General features: G+C 35.1%; 4 protein-coding genes across 4 annotated transcripts; 2 read left to right on the top strand and 2 right to left on the bottom strand.

Annotated features, from left to right (window-relative positions):
• Positions 6,585 to 8,688, top strand: LOC104781560 (WAT1-related protein At3g56620-like). Its single transcript, XM_010506267.1, has 7 exons — positions 6,585 to 6,898; positions 6,974 to 7,036; positions 7,118 to 7,234; positions 7,373 to 7,601; positions 7,818 to 7,976; positions 8,090 to 8,241; positions 8,341 to 8,688. Exons 1-7 carry the CDS (start codon positions 6,711 to 6,713, stop codon positions 8,564 to 8,566), a joined length of 1,134 nt encoding a protein of 377 aa, XP_010504569.1. The 5' UTR covers positions 6,585 to 6,710; the 3' UTR covers positions 8,567 to 8,688.
• LOC104781559 lies at positions 9,285 to 9,669 on the top strand. The gene has a single exon (XM_010506266.1). The coding sequence runs from the start codon at positions 9,287 to 9,289 to the stop codon at positions 9,662 to 9,664; it is 378 nt and encodes a 125-aa protein (XP_010504568.1). The 5' UTR covers positions 9,285 to 9,286; the 3' UTR covers positions 9,665 to 9,669.
• On the bottom strand, positions 10,274 to 12,788 carry LOC104781558 (phosphatidylinositol 4-kinase gamma 8-like). The gene is made up of 3 exons (XM_010506265.1): positions 12,612 to 12,788; positions 12,400 to 12,446; positions 10,274 to 12,304 (listed from the first exon to the last, which is right to left on the bottom strand). Exon 3 carries the CDS (start codon positions 12,155 to 12,157, stop codon positions 10,517 to 10,519), a length of 1,641 nt encoding a protein of 546 aa, XP_010504567.1. The 5' UTR covers positions 12,158 to 12,304; positions 12,400 to 12,446; positions 12,612 to 12,788; the 3' UTR covers positions 10,274 to 10,516.
• LOC104781556 (phosphatidylinositol 4-kinase gamma 8-like) lies at positions 13,626 to 16,140 on the bottom strand. The gene is made up of 3 exons (XM_010506264.1): positions 15,964 to 16,140; positions 15,752 to 15,798; positions 13,626 to 15,656 (listed from the first exon to the last, which is right to left on the bottom strand). Exon 3 carries the CDS (start codon positions 15,507 to 15,509, stop codon positions 13,869 to 13,871), a length of 1,641 nt encoding a protein of 546 aa, XP_010504566.1. The 5' UTR covers positions 15,510 to 15,656; positions 15,752 to 15,798; positions 15,964 to 16,140; the 3' UTR covers positions 13,626 to 13,868.

The raw sequence follows: 16,782 nt of genomic DNA, 5'->3' as shown, positions 1-16,782 counted from the left end.
AAATAGAGCAGCCTAACAAAAGCCTCACCGAACACAACTCACCACATGTTATGCTACGTTCAAAGTAAAATCGTTGGAAAAAATTACTACCCAGCTGGAAAAAATTACTACAGCTTGAGAGTGTGCATATCGTTATTTTATAAACATGATATTTATAGAGTCTATTGGTAAGTGTGATATGAAATCGCTAAAAAAGTTGGTGAGCAAGAAAAAGATCTTTGCAAACTATACAATTACGAATAGAAAGGAAAATAGTTTCTATCATAATCAATAGAAATCTGACCGATATTGGATTATTTGATTGCAAGCACAATAAATCGTTATTATTTCTATGAACACGCAAACTATAGCATGAAGGTAAGGAATATTCCTTAAATTAAGATTTGAATAAGCTTTTGTTGATTAATATTTGCATCCTTTATCCTGGTCGGAGGAGCAATTACCAAAACGAGGATGATACTTCAGTAGATGATACCTAAAGGGCATTATTTGAATGTTAGTGCGGGTACATGTGAAGAAATGATCAAAAGAGCTGTATTTGCCACAGATTGGGAGTTCCTATCGTAATGCATGACTACTTAACAGGGGGATTCACCGGAAATACCCTGTCATCCCTACCTATTACTGCTCAGAAGAACAGTAACGAGGTATCTCTTTTGATTGATTTTTTTAATAAAATCAGATATACATATAATTCTGAAATTTATGATATACTATGTAGGATATAGTATATACGTACAAAATCGAGTCGGGTTAAAGAATACCCTCTTTCTAGTCTTTTCGTTTTTTTAGAAAAAACAAGAAAAACGCTTTTAGTTCAGTTCGGTAGACTCCGAGGGCGCCATATTCTAGGAGTCCAAACTAATTTATGGTAATCAAGAGGAATATAACAGATTTTAGGCTATTAAATAGGATTCATATTACTTTTTAAAAGATTACATTTACTACTGAAAAATATACTATTTCTTAAACAGAAAAACTTCAAATGCCATAATACACTTTGATAATTAGTTTCGATTTTGATTTCCATATTTAACTTATTATTTTTTATGCAATTTTCTAAAGACTAACTTTGCAAATTATTATAATTTAAAAGGCATAACTTAAAATATACTTCAAAAATGTTAATATAGATGTTACCTTAAACTTAACTCATATAGAATACATGTTAAAAATTCAAAGATGAATTAGTTTTGCCGTGAACAAAGATGCGAACGCTCTTTTATATATGAATCAAATAAACTAAAACAAATCTAGCTACTTTGGTTCGATGGTTGGACAAAATAAATCTATTGATTCTGATCAATCCTATAATTAAGTTTGCCTGTCATTCATCTTTTATAACTCTACTGTACCAAAAGATATATACTCAGTTCAATTATTTGAAAGATAAGCAGGACAAGATTGCCCAAATTATTGGACATTTCTTTTGTCAAAAAATTATTGTGCACTTACAAAAGAGTCATAGATGTTTATGCTATTCTCAGATATATATGTTTTTTTTTTTTTAAAAAGGATTCTTTGACCAAAAAACTTTAACTTTATATAATTTCCTTGTGAGCTCTTTTTCTTTTTGATCGATCAGCTGCAGTAGTAAAGAGATTGATGTTACGTACGTACAGCCACGAAATGGACTAATTGGTTTCCATAATACATTCGTTTACGAAGAATTGGGGTTTTTTTTGCTTTTGATCATGGATCAAGTGTTTTCTTGACACACGCATGAATCTTTCTATTCAATCATCTCATAACCTTTACGTTACATGTCAATTTTTTAACACATCCATTAGATATTTTCATTAGATTCATATGTAGATAATTCCAACATCAGAAGTAAAGTTGACGACGATCCATATCTCATAACTTATCATCTGTAAAGAGAAGTACTACTATCTTTGATCTATCATCGAGTTTGAGACTTGTTTCTTATGTTTGTTTTAAAGCCCGGTGGTACAAAAATGTTTTGACCACTAGACATATATATGTTTTCTGAATATCCGATTATCAAAAGTAGAGATATAAATGTATGGGAGATGAGATAGTATACTAGAACTTGTCATGGATACAAACAAATATCAAAGATCCGACATATCTACGATTCCTTTTCTTTCAAAAGATTAATACTATTATACTATGAAAAGATCATGGAGAAAAAGCGCGTGAACATACACCTTTTTCTATAATATGGGAATGTGTTTGCTACCGAAACGTTACAAAAATTTAAAAAAATTAAAGTTAGAAGTTGTTATATGTCTTCAATTAAAAGAAAAAAAAAAATAAGAGAGAAGAAACAAGAAGCATGATTTTTTCGTCACGGGAAAGAGCAAAGACGACGAGAAAAGAAGGGTGCACCGTGCACCGTTGTTACTTTGCTTGAAAAGAAAAGTAGAGAAACCAAAACTTTTGATGATATAAAATTATAAATGCTTATGAATATGATCTATGATTGATCTACGATTCTACGTGCGTTGTATTAGTTTGTATCAGTCAAACTTCATAATTTATAAAAGCAGGTCTCTTTTTGAACACTTTTGTAAAACCAATTAACGAGCTTGTTTCTTTTTGCTTTCTATTTTTAGTGAAAAGAAATTTTATATATGGTAATAAAAGTTAGAAAAAAATATCTTGTTTGATCTTAATCTGTGACCATCAAATCATATCAATAGTTCGTGTTACGATATTTGAACAGCTTCCTAGCTAAACTAATTGTATTTAGAATGGTCATTCATTACAAGAATACAAGATCGGTAGCTTTCTTATTGGTTTTATTCGGATATCCAACAAAAAACAACCAAAAAAATTGGAGTGTATCAGTCAATTTCACTTTGGTTAATTTTAATTACAAACGATCTAATACAGAAATTAAAACATTGAATAGATATATGGAATAAATTAGCTTTACAATTGAAAAGTTATTACTTGGAACGGATTCAAGCTCAAGTTAAATCATATATACTAAAAGAAATTAGCATGCAAATGCGCTATATATACGTTGCCATTTATGTGGAGGTATATATGGAACAAGTTAGTTTGAATGCTCTTAAAATTTAGCCATGCATTACATGTAATATTTCGAAGGTATATATGGAACAAGTTAGTTTGAATGCTCTTATAATTTAGCCATGCATTACATGTATAATTTCGAATCAAGAAATAATTATGTAACGTGAACGTCCAACATTGTGAACCTTCTTTTGCTTGAATGAATCATTTCCTACGACTGTTAATTAATATCTTTTAGCGGAGGAAGAGACAAACAAAAGAGAGTTGTAGAAGTAATAGAGAGGCCCATCTCGCTTTTCCTAATCCCATAATTTTATAGCGTCTTCTCTTCACTTACGCACTCCAAAGCTTTGGCCGGTGGAATCTAAACTTTATTTTATGTTTCTCTTCATCTATTCCTCATATCTTTTTGTTTTCTCTTTTGCAAGCCTTTACAGAACCTTAAAACGGGAAAATCGTGTTAACAGAATTGATATTCTATAAAAATATAATATGAAAGAGGGAGAATGCAAACCAGTAACAAGAGAATGATGGGAGATATTCACTTATGGGTATCTCATTTCTCTTCCATTGCATGTTCTCAATCATGTGGGGAGAGAGAGGTCAACCATGTGGCGGACATCCTTGCAAAACAAGCAAGTATACTCATTTATTCCTCAATCCTATTAATTTCCTCTTATATGTATAACTTATGCTCAATTATGTTAACATTTTGGAAATGAAATGAACTAAGCAGAAGTTATACTAAAAGAAATAAAACTTAAGAATCGAAAATATTGAAATAAAATTAGTAAAATGCTTGTTCCCAAAAAGAAATAACCAAAAAAAAAAGAAAGTAAAATGCTAAAAAAGTCAATGATAAAAGATACTTAAAAATGAAATATATGTACATGTTATGTGTGAGCTTATATATATGTGTTAATTTCAACCACGAAGCCATTAAAAAAAAAAAATCAGTCGAAAATGTGAGTGGGTAGAGAAATGAATTTGCAAATGCTGGAATATGATTAGATGCCCATTTGGATTTGTTTGCCTCTTTGTTTCCATTTCTCTTTGTTACCAAAAATCGCACCCACATTCTTCATCCCACTTTATCCTTCTTGTCTATCTAATTTTTCTATTAATCAAATCAATTATCCTAGTTTTATAATCGAGGATTTAGCATCTTCATAATATAAACTAGATTTGGATCCGTACTAAGCACAGATTAAAATACATTTCATTATTTTTAAAACATTATATATGTAATTGTTTATAATATTATTTGGATGCAACTCATGCAAACAATTTTTATGGTAAATATTATTCATGGAATGTAACTCTATTATGTAAGTCTTATATTGTTAATTTTAACCCATGCTAGAGTATATAAAATTATTAACATGTGCTAGAGTGTGTCCAGCAGCTTCTGTGCTAGAGTATATAAAAATTTAACCTGTGCTATAGTATGTAAGTCTTAAAATTATAATATATATATATAAAAAATCAATCTGTGCTCTAGCACGAGTCCTAATTTTTATTAAACGTTGTGGTTTATCAATAAAATCTGTGGAAAGTAAATTTGTAATATTGTGTTTAAAGATCTTTGGAAACAACTTGATATAAGACAAAAATCTTCCGAAAATACAGTTTGGAATATACATGATTTTATTTGTTACCATTAATATATCAATTATAAATTTGGAATATCCCCAATTAAGGTTGCACCCAATATTTAGGTGTAACCATTAATATATAAATTAATCTATAACCTATCTATAACCTATTTGTAACCATTTGTAACCATTTATTAAAAATATAAAGTCTACAAAAACTATGTTGTGTCCTTCCCTTTTATTAAAAAGAGGATACCTAGGGGCGGATCCACCTTAATCGAGGATGGTGCATGTGCACCATATGAAATTTATAAATTTAAGAATTTACATACAAATTCTTAAGGTTAAACTGGTCTAATGGTAAGACTGCACCAAATTAGAAAATGAGGTCTTGGGTTCGACACCCTCTATGTTCCACCTTGCACCTGGTGTCAAATTTGGCTAGATCGCCACTGGAAATACCCATGTTTTATTCCCATGGGTCACCTCATCTCGTGTGTCACTTAATATATAGTTTATGAATTTATGCATGTGATCTATATGAATTTGGAAGCATAAAATCCAAAATCTTAAGCCAGAGAATATATATTCGAATCGATATCATATCAAAGCATTTTAAACAGTTACGTCGATTAATGCAAATCATAAATAAATAAATAATTTACCATGCATGGATGGCCTCTCGATTGATTCTTATATAAATATTTACTGGTAAATCAAAAATGATTTGAGGAGATGAGTTTCGCAAAAATCTTCCCTAACTTTGTCAAGTATCCAATATGGTCTCACATAAAGTGACGTTAATGCATATTCTAGAGAAGGTAATGGATCATGCCCAACTTGACAAAGTATTTACAAAAATAATGAAGCGATTGCAACATTAACGAAGCACCCCAATTTTATATATATATATATATATATATATATATAAATAAAAACATATCACAATAAATTAATCACTGAGATTTGCTCTGATCTTTTTATTCAATACACAGTTTCATCAATTTATTTTCTATTTTGTATTAAAAGAAGTGTCTTTTTAATTAATTAATATACGTATTGTGGAACAAAAGTTTATAGCCGGGTTTTGTGCGGATTAGCATCTATACAGACACTACGCATAAGATCAAACATCTACTCCTCGTATAGTTCTACTTATAGGTTTTCATAATAAGTTGAACTAGAGCAAATGGATTAAGACAATTAAGTTGTGACTTTAAAAAAAAAAAATACAAATTAAGAGATTATTTCGCCATAAGTACACTTATGTTTCTGTTTTGCATAGTATCAAATCAGCATTAATATTTTACAGGCGAGGACATATATCAATTATATAAAGCATCCTGCGTACCTATGGATATGGTATGGTTACTACTGCTCCCACACAAAAACACCAAAATCCACTCTCCTAAAAGTCCTAATTACAAACATTATTTCATATTCGGGTTCCACAAACAACGTAAGCCTAGGTCCCACTTTATTTCTGCTGCCACTTGTAATTCACTCCGTCCACTTGTGTTGTGTGTTGTGGTTTCGTGTTTTTTTTTTTCCTAATCCGTCACACTCATTAATATGATAGAATTGGGTAGGAGATTGATTGTGTGTTCACTGATTGATCATTTACGTATGAATTTTTTGTTTCCTTCCATTTTCATCGGTTTAGCGTTCACTTTTGATCATGTATATTTCAATGAACCGTATGTCAAAAATTAAAAATGTTATACGCACTTACTAATTACTATAAATTAGTAGTAATGTAAATTGTTGTTATCCACATGACCACATGGTCCACATTTGATCTAAATTAGGTGCAAAGCCGAAAGAAAAAAAAATGAAGAGAATTCTAACGGAATAATAAATGCCAACGTCATTAAAAAGAAAAAGAAAGAAATAATTAATTAATTCTTATTAGAAAGAAAAAAAAAACAAAAGTGCATTCGAACTCATCCGAATATGATATGCTCTATATAAATACAGAGAACCTCTCACCAATTTGTTCGTAGGAAGAGCACAAACCTCCACAAGCACAAGTGGTTGTTTCCTTCTCCGTTCCTGTATTCCTTTCTCTTATATATAAAAGGGTTTGTGTGTAAAGAGATAAACTTATTTGATATGGGGTTAAATATGTCGGAATCAGCCAAACCATACTTTGCTATGGTATGTCTTCAATTCGGATACGCCGGTATGAACCTCGTGACTAAGGTTGTGCTCGACCGCGGCATGAGCCATTACGTCCTTGTGGCTTATCGTAACGCCTTTGCCACGGCTGCTATGGCACCTTTTGCTCTTCTCTCCGAGAGGTAACATATATACACTATATAAATAAAAGTCACCGGATACAAACATTTGAATTATGATTATTTGGGGTTTTGTAGAAAAGTGAGGCCGAAGATGACATTTCCAATATTCATGCAGATTTTTGTTCTAGCTCTTCTTGGGTTAGTCTTTAAACTTTGGTTTATTTTTCAAAAAGCATTAGCTTGATATATGTGTATATTAATTTGTGGATTTAACAACAGGCCTTTGATTGATCAAAACTTATACTACGCCGGTCTCAAACTTACTTCACCAACTTTTGCCGGCGCCGTCACCAATATCGTGCCTGCTTTGACCTTTATCATTTCCATAATTTGCAGGTACCTAAATTTAAAAACACAAATTTTATAATTAGTTATATATAACAGTCGCAAATACATTAAATAGGTTTAATATATACAATATGGCACGTTGATGATGATGTGTGATTTAATTATTTTGGTGAAATAACAAAAAAGGATGGACAAGGTGGAGATGAGAAAAGTAAGATTCCAAGCAAAAGTGGTGGGGACATTAGTGATAGTGGTTGGAGCCTTGTTGACGATTTTGTTCAAAACTCCTCTGTTCAACTTTCTCCGATCTCACCTCACCGGCGAAGTTTCTTCGTCGGCCGGTGAGGACTACCTCAAAGCCACTGTCTTCCTCCTCATCGCCTCGTTTTCTTGGGCTTCCTTTTTTGTTCTTCAGGTACTTAATTAGATCTCTCGTGACGGATGACACATACAGAAATTGAAAAGAAAGAAAAAATGTCTAAATTAAATTCTCTTTGTCGTAAGAAAATATTTTAGATTAATTACATCGTAATTTTTTACCTTACTCATCTTTGATTATTGATCATATAATATATATCTAAAAAGACAATCTTCTAACGAATTAGGACAATATTATTCATTATTTCTTTAGGCGGCTACGTTGAAGAGATACTCATCTCACCTTTCATTATCGACGATGGTGTGTTTCATGGGCACGTTACAGTCCACAGCCTTAACGTTTGTGATGGTGCCAAACCTTTCTGCATGGAACATTGGCTTTGACATGAACCTTCTCGCCTCTGTTTACGCGGTTCGTCCTTTCCTGACTAAGACTAACTATATAATAACTTGTGTTGATTATATATGGAACTAGAATACTTATAATGTTGGTGTACATGTGGAATATGTATACTTTTGTTACAGGGCATAATATCGTCTAGCATAGCATGCTACGTTCAAGGAATGATGACGATGCAAAAGAGCGTTGTCTTTGTCACTGCTTTTAACCCTCTTGTTGTCATCATCGGATCCATCATTGGCTTCCTCATCCTCAGCCAGAATTTATATCTCGGCGGGTAAGCAACCTCTCGGTTTTGACCCAATTAGGTCATATGGTTCTGACTAATCATCATGTTTCTAAACTAACCATTTTTATTTAACTTTTAAAATTTTAGGGTTCTTGGAATGGCGACTTTATTGGTGGGAGTTTGCGCGGTCCTATGGGGAAAAGAAGGGGATGAAGAAGAGAACATTGATGAGGAGAAAATTCTAGAAATTGTCAAGTGTTGTAACGGCTGTGAAATCAAGGTTCTCACGATGATGCCAAGAATCGATGAGGAAGTAGAAGACGTTGAAATGCAATCTCCTGGGAAAGCTAAGGTGGCGGTGGGCTTCTCGTAGCCTCGTGTGTAAAAACAAATGTTCACGAGCTTAATTAGATCTTTTGAAGTCTCTTTTTCTTTTATTTTTTAGATAGATGAGCAACTTTTTCTTTGTTCTATATCATTGCTCCAACTTTTTTCTTGTTTTTTTTTTTTAAGTTTTTTTGTTCTATAATCTTCATTAGAAGGGTAATTATTATTAAAATGACTGTTCCAAATCACTTTGAGCATTGACCAAAATATCCGCTAATCAATTTAACCTTTGTAATATAGTCTGACAATGCGCATTTTTGTATCCTTTGTAAAAAAACTCAGAATCATATCTACTCTTACTTATGTAATAAGATCAAAATAGTTATATCCAATATTTATTGGAACTTTTACAATAACTTTATTCACAAAACACCTTCGCCAAGGCTCCATTAAGAAGCCGTCACATGATGGGTTTTGTAGATAGTCCACTGTAATTCAATGTGTTACTTCTTGCTTTAAAACGGAATAAACGTAGGCATTTGCAATTAATTAACTGCAAATTTGCAAATCTTTTTTTTTTTTTTTTTGATCAAACTCATAACTACAAGTAAACGCCTCATTAATCACACACACAATTAATCTAAAGGAAACATAATTTTAACCAATAAATTCTCAAAATTGTTACAACTATCTTTCCTATAGTATAAATCCCCGGAATTTGGAAAGAAGAAGCAATTGAACAATTCACAATACAATACATTACATCATGGCCATCAACACAACTACCGTCACCAAATCCATGGCTGCAGCCTTCTTCACAATCATCGCCATGGCTGCGTTGACATCTGCAACCACCGGCTTAGTTCAGCCTCCTGAATCAGACCACTTAGTTAACAAATGTATGGCTAAGATATCTTCAAGGTGCGCGATGTATGTCACAGCAGAAATGTATAACCATGGTCCGCTGAAACAAAACGGATGTTGTCTAGAAGTTTATCACATGGGACGTATTTGTCTCCACATCATGACAAAGCATGTCATTGAGACACTTATTCCCAAGGTTAAAGGTCACAAGCAAAAAGACTCTCTCGAGAAAAGCACACAAATATGGTATCTTTGTGTTCCGGTATCTTCAATATCTTGATTTCATTTTCATTAATGGAAAAACATGAATGGGGATTTCAAAATAAATCCAAACTAAGGCTTATATTAGTAGATTAATGGTATACCAATGATTTGTTGTTTTTATTTATAACAAAAAATTTATGTATTTTAGGCTTATATTCAATCAATTGAAATAAAGTTGGGCCTTTATCTCTATAGAGAATATAAAAAAGCTCTTCCGTTTTCTCCAATAATATGTCTTGGCAAGTAGGGCTCAAATTTGCAATTCACATATGCCAGATAGAACTGTAACACTGATCTGAACAAACGTATAGAAGCACCTCTCGTTTATCATGATCTTTCCATTGTCACACACTCGCACTCCTCGAAAAGGCTCGATCGATCTTTCCGTTGACCTTTTAGGTCACTTGACATGCAAGGAATGATTATAAATAGAACGGGTGAGTGGTGTGACACATGTTATTTTTTATAGTATAGTAAAACGGCAAGATTTTTATTTTTCCTCTAACCAGAAATAAAACGACACGCTGTACTCGTTTGAGAGCGTTTAAAACGACACGTTCCGTCCAAATTATGTATTTTAGTATTTTACTAGATTTCAACAAGAACTTACATAAAATCACTTGAGAATTGAGATCAGTACCTCAGTTACATTAATCTTTCTCTTGTAGCTATTTATGCTACTTAGTGTTTTAGCAATATATATATATATATAGTGATACAAATAAAGAAACCAGAAAGAAGAAGCTAACAATTAATTTTAGATTGGACGGCCTTAGCTTGCTCGTCTCATTTTCCATTTGCTTCTATGTATCTTAATCTTGCGAGGTGTCATCTCTCCTTTTTTTTTTAAAGAGAATATATTGTTTCTTCAGAATTTGCAGGAAGATCCTAATCTTGGTTTTGGTCCTTTGCTTGTTGAACCTTCAAGTGCTTCAGGCAAAAGCATCCGGAAACTATGCAAGAACATCTCCCATTCATCTGCACTCATGTCCCCAAAATAAACACCTTCTTTCTCGTCGTGATTCACACAGACCGGGTGGCTCTTGCTCCTCAAGATACTCCTATCTCTCCTGTCCTCTTCTCTGTTCGTGTCATTTGCAATATTGGCCAGTACTTTATCATATGTAGTAATCCACTGGTTTGGTGGACACCGCATGAGAGCAGATAGATTTGCAGCAATGGATGGAACTCTTGTGAATAAAGGCACATGTAACATATCTGGAAGCTCTTTGCACTCAAATTCATCGTCAAACTGAAAAATTCCACACTCAAGCTCTGCTTCTACTTCATTGCATTCACTAGTATAATCATCATCATCGTCAGTTCCACAACTCACGCTTTCTTTTGCTTTGTTGCAAAGAATCTCCAACACACTAGAACTCTCTTCCCCTCTGCAGATGTCCCGAGTCATCTTCTCGCCTATCTCTGCAAGGCAAAGCCCTGCAGCAGCAGCTTGTTTCAAGAATATGGTGCAGACGATAAGAACCCGCAAGGAAGACTCTTGCATAGAGCCTACTAGCTCGGTTCTCAAAAGCTCTGCGTCTTTGAAAGGGTCTAAATTTGATATATACTGAAGCTCAGTGTCGGTGAATGGAACCGAAGCTTGAGGCCAGTTAAGCCATTCGAAATAAGGATCTTCAAGGCGTTCAGGTAGGCAAAGACCATGATGTATAGGCACGAGCTCTGCCGCACCAACTCTGTTACAACAAGTACTCTCATCTTGGTCTTGTAGCTTTTTCACTAACATGTTCCCAGCGTGTCTGTCAAGGTTCAAGACTCTCACATCAAGTATACCAATCCTATGGACCGATGCAACCGTAAAGCTTCCTGATCCAAGCTCTCCAGCATCAAAATCATGACCCACAAATCGTTGCAAAGAGGCAACTTTATTGGCGGCCTGATCACTATCACTGACATGGAAGGGAACATGCGAGATTCTGACCAATGCCGTTGGCGGAACCCCGGAAAAGCCTTGATGGTCTAAAAGGTAAGCAGCCAATTCCCGGATTCCTGTTTCACCAACACGTATTGACCGTTTCACACCTAGTTGTCCGAGCATCAAACCTCCAGATCCTCCTTTAGGATTGTTGAAAGCTAAGGGCTCTTCATCAACTGGCTTTGCAACTGCAATGCTGCGACCATTTTCGGTTTGCAAGAGATAAGCACCTCCTAAACCACTTGGTAAAAGCAAAGGCTGAGCTCCAGAAACCATAGCTATGGTTACTTCAGCTACAAGGGCGCGTATAGTGGGGACTCTTTGACCACCGAGAATCTCAACGCGCGGAGCAGCAGAAGAGCCATCTAGATTATTACTGGATATGGAGAAGCATGGAGTAGAGATGCTTCGGTGGTCCAAGGAGTGTGAGTGAGTACTGGTTTGTTCAGTGTTGAAATCAAGAAAGTTAAAGTCGAGGTTGGTTAAAGATTGGAGTCTGCATCTTTGTGAAGATCGGCTAAACTGCGGGTACCGTTCGGTTAGTGGACCGAGAGCCACGGCCATACAGTTCATGCCAAAACCGTTTATTGGCTCAGAATTAATGGTGGCAACTCTTCTATGAATTCGTCAATCATTTAAAAAGACAAATCACCACCAGGAAAACAAGCAAACCGGATTGATACAGAGCGATAAGATGGTGTTTTTTGAATCCATCAGCACCTGCAAATTTTTTTGTTACTTTTAGTTACATGATCACATAAGAAACTGTTGTTTCAAAATATGTAAGTCTACGGAACGCGAATGGGAGAGGAAACCTTATAATTAATCCCTCACTCCTCCAATTGTAAATCGCCACAAGTTTCTGAAAGTTCAAAGCAACATCCTCGTTTACATTCACATAACATTATGATTAAGAGAGCCCTAAATCAAGAGAAATTGCTTGAAGAACAAGTCATTAAATCTGGAAAAGTCTTTGATATGAATTTACCAGAAATGGATAAAAGGAAGAAGAAGAATTTGAACGTACCCTGAATACAAGTGAAGGAGGCATCCAGGGAAAAACGAAGAAAGATTGAACAAATAGGGGAGCGTCAGAGAACCGATACCGTCACCGGAACCGGAATTTTTTTTTGTTTTTTTTTTTTTTTTCTGGGACTCCCCTTCCCAGACTTCTTTCTCCTTATTTTTTTATTACAAAATTAGGTTTTTTTTTTCTCTTTCTTTGATTATCTTTCCTCCTAAATTGCTATAAATGTTTGTTCTTCTTATCTACGATTCTGAAATTTCCCGCTTTCGTAGGAGAGAAAACCATAATGAAATTTGCCAATAATAGACAAAACTCTGTTTCTATTGAGATAAAACTCTGTTTTGTTACTAAATAATGCAACTGTTGTTTGTCAATCATAGGAGATTCAGTTTTAGCAGAATCTGAACTCTTTAAAGACGTTAATTGGATGATGCTCTAAGAGAACTAAAGAATCCTTACAAGCTACGACGATAGAAACCTAGCGATTCTATTTTGGACAGGGAACAAGAAAAGGCAAAAAAAGTCTTGTGGACATATAATATGCTTCTTCATGAAACAAGATTACTCTATATACAAATTAAAAACATAAATGTTTTTTATATATATTATGTTATTTTACTTCTCGGATGTAAGGTGCAAGACACACTTTTGTGTTGCAAACCTCAACATCTCTCTTTTACAAAAAACCTCTCTTCATTTTTCATACATACATTTTTTTTTTCTTTCCCTTNTGTCACACACTCGCACTCCTCGAAAAGGCTCGATCGATCTTTCCGTTGACCTTTTAGGTCACTTGACATGCAAGGAATGATTATAAATAGAACGGGTGAGTGGTGTGACACATGTTATTTTTTATAGTATAGTAAAACGGCAAGATTTTTATTTTTCCTCTAACCAGAAATAAAACGACACGCTGTACTCGTTTGAGAGCGTTTAAAACGACACGTTCCGTCCAAATTATGTATTTTAGTATTTTACTAGATTTCAACAAGAACTTACATAAAATCACTTGAGAATTGAGATCAGTACCTCAGTTACATTAATCTTTCTCTTGTAGCTATTTATGCTACTTAGTGTTTTAGCAATATATATATATATATAGTGATACAAATAAAGAAACCAGAAAGAAGAAGCTAACAATTAATTTTAGATTGGACGGCCTTAGCTTGCTCGTCTCATTTTCCATTTGCTTCTATGTATCTTAATCTTGCGAGGTGTCATCTCTCCTTTTTTTTTTAAAGAGAATATATTGTTTCTTCAGAATTTGCAGGAAGATCCTAATCTTGGTTTTGGTCCTTTGCTTGTTGAACCTTCAAGTGCTTCAGGCAAAAGCATCCGGAAACTATGCAAGAACATCTCCCATTCATCTGCACTCATGTCCCCAAAATAAACACCTTCTTTCTCGTCGTGATTCACACAGACCGGGTGGCTCTTGCTCCTCAAGATACTCCTATCTCTCCTGTCCTCTTCTCTGTTCGTGTCATTTGCAATATTGGCCAGTACTTTATCATATGTAGTAATCCACTGGTTTGGTGGACACCGCATGAGAGCAGATAGATTTGCAGCAATGGATGGAACTCTTGTGAATAAAGGCACATGTAACATATCTGGAAGCTCTTTGCACTCAAATTCATCGTCAAACTGAAAAATTCCACACTCAAGCTCTGCTTCTACTTCATTGCATTCACTAGTATAATCATCATCATCGTCAGTTCCACAACTCACGCTTTCTTTTGCTTTGTTGCAAAGAATCTCCAACACACTAGAACTCTCTTCCCCTCTGCAGATGTCCCGAGTCATCTTCTCGCCTATCTCTGCAAGGCAAAGCCCTGCAGCAGCAGCTTGTTTCAAGAATATGGTGCAGACGATAATAACCCGCAAGGAAGACTCTTGCATAGAGCCTACTAGCTCGGTTCTCAAAAGCTCTGCGTCTTTGAAAGGGTCTAAATTTGATATATACTGAAGCTCAGTGTCGGTGAATGGAACCGAAGCTTGAGGCCAGTTAAGCCATTCGAAATAAGGATCTTCAAGGCGTTCAGGTAGGCAAAGACCATGATGTATAGGCACGAGCTCTGCCGCTCCAACTCTGTTACAACAAGTACTCTCATCTTGGTCTTGTAGCTTTTTCACTAACATGTTCCCAGCGTGTCTGTCAAGGTTCAAGACTCTCACATCAAGTATACCAATCCTATGGACCGATGCAACCGTAAAGCTTCCTGATCCAAGCTCTCCAGCATCAAAATCATGACCCACAAATCGTTGCAAAGAGGCAACTTTATTGGCGGCCTGATCACTATCACTGACATGGAAGGGAACATGCGAGATTCTGACCAATGCCGTTGGCGGAACCCCGGAAAAGCCTTGATGGTCTAAAAGGTAAGCAGCCAATTCCCGGATTCCTGTTTCACCAACACGTATTGACCGTTTCACACCTAGTTGTCCGAGCATCAAACCTCCAGATCCTCCTTTAGGATTGTTGAAAGCTAAGGGCTCTTCATCAACTGGCTTTGCAACTGCAATGCTGCGACCATTTTCGGTTTGCAAGAGATAAGCACCTCCTAAACCACTTGGTAAAAGCAAAGGCTGAGCTCCAGAAACCATAGCTATGGTTACTTCAGCTACAAGGGCGCGTATAGTGGGGACTCTTTGACCACCGAGAATCTCAACGCGCGGAGCAGCAGAAGAGCCATCTAGATTATTACTGGATATGGAGAAGCATGGAGTAGAGATGCTTCGGTGGTCCAAGGAGTGTGAGTGAGTACTGGTTTGTTCAGTGTTGAAATCAAGAAAGTTAAAGTCGAGGTTGGTTAAAGATTGGAGTCTGCATCTTTGTGAAGATCGGCTAAACTGCGGGTACCGTTCGGTTAGTGGACCGAGAGCCACGGCCATACAGTTCATGCCAAAACCGTTTATTGGCTCAGAATTAATGGTGGCAACTCTTCTATGAATTCGTCAATCATTTAAAAAGACAAATCACCACCAGGAAAACAAGCAAACCGGATTGATACAGAGCGATAAGATGGTGTTTTTTGAATCCATCAGCACCTGCAAATTTTTTTGTTACTTTTAGTTACATGATCACATAAGAAACTGTTGTTTCAAAATATGTAAGTCTACGGAACGCGAATGGGAGAGGAAACCTTATAATTAATCCCTCACTCCTCCAATTGTAAATCGCCACAAGTTTCTGAAAGTTCAAAGCAACATCCTCGTTTACATTCACATAACATTATGATTAAGAGAGCCCTAAATCAAGAGAAATTGCTTGAAGAACAAGTCATTAAATCTGGAAAAGTCTTTGATATGAATTTACCAGAAATGGATAAAAGGAAGAAGAAGAATTTGAACGTACCCTGAATACAAGTGAAGGAGGCATCCAGGGAAAAACGAAGAAAGATTGAACAAATAGGGGAGCGTCAGAGAACCGATACCGTCACCGGAACCGGAATTTTTTTTTGTTTTTTTTTTTTTTTTCTGGGACTCCCCTTCCCAGACTTCTTTCTCCTTATTTTTTTATTACAAAATTAGGTTTTTTTTTTCTCTTTCTTTGATTATCTTTCCTCCTAAATTGCTATAAATGTTTGTTCTTCTTATCTACGATTCTGAAATTTCCCGCTTTCGTAGGAGAGAAAACCATAATGAAATTTGCCAATAATAGACAAAACTCTGTTTCTATTGAGATAAAACTCTGTTTTGTTACTAAATAATGCAACTGTTGTTTGTCAATCATAGGAGATTCAGTTTTAGCAGAATCTGAACTCTTTAAAGACGTTAATTGGATGATGCTCTAAGAGAACTAAAGAATCCTTACAAGCTACGACGATAGAAACCTAGCGATTCTATTTTGGACAGGGAACAAGAAAAGGCAAAAAAAGTCTTGTGGACATATAATATGCTTCTTCATGAAACAAGATTACTCTATATACAAATTAAAAACATAAATGTTTTTTATATATATTATGTTATTTTACTTCTCGGATGTAAGGTGCAAGACACACTTTTGTGTTGCAAACCTCAACATCTCTCTTTTACAAAAAACCTCTCTTCATTTTTCATACATACATTTTTTTTTTCTTTCCCTTGTGTTGTTCCTTTATACAATTACCTTGATTGATGTTGTGACCGGAGGAGTTGTGCTTTTCTGAACTGCTGCTACTTTTTACAGCTTGAT

This window comes from Camelina sativa, chromosome 4 (genome assembly GCF_000633955.1).
Source record: "Camelina sativa cultivar DH55 chromosome 4, Cs, whole genome shotgun sequence".
NCBI classification, from domain to species: domain Eukaryota; kingdom Viridiplantae; phylum Streptophyta; class Magnoliopsida; order Brassicales; family Brassicaceae; genus Camelina; species Camelina sativa.
The sequence above is the reverse complement of the archived record's forward strand: the minus strand, read 5'-3'. Positions and strand labels throughout refer to the sequence as shown.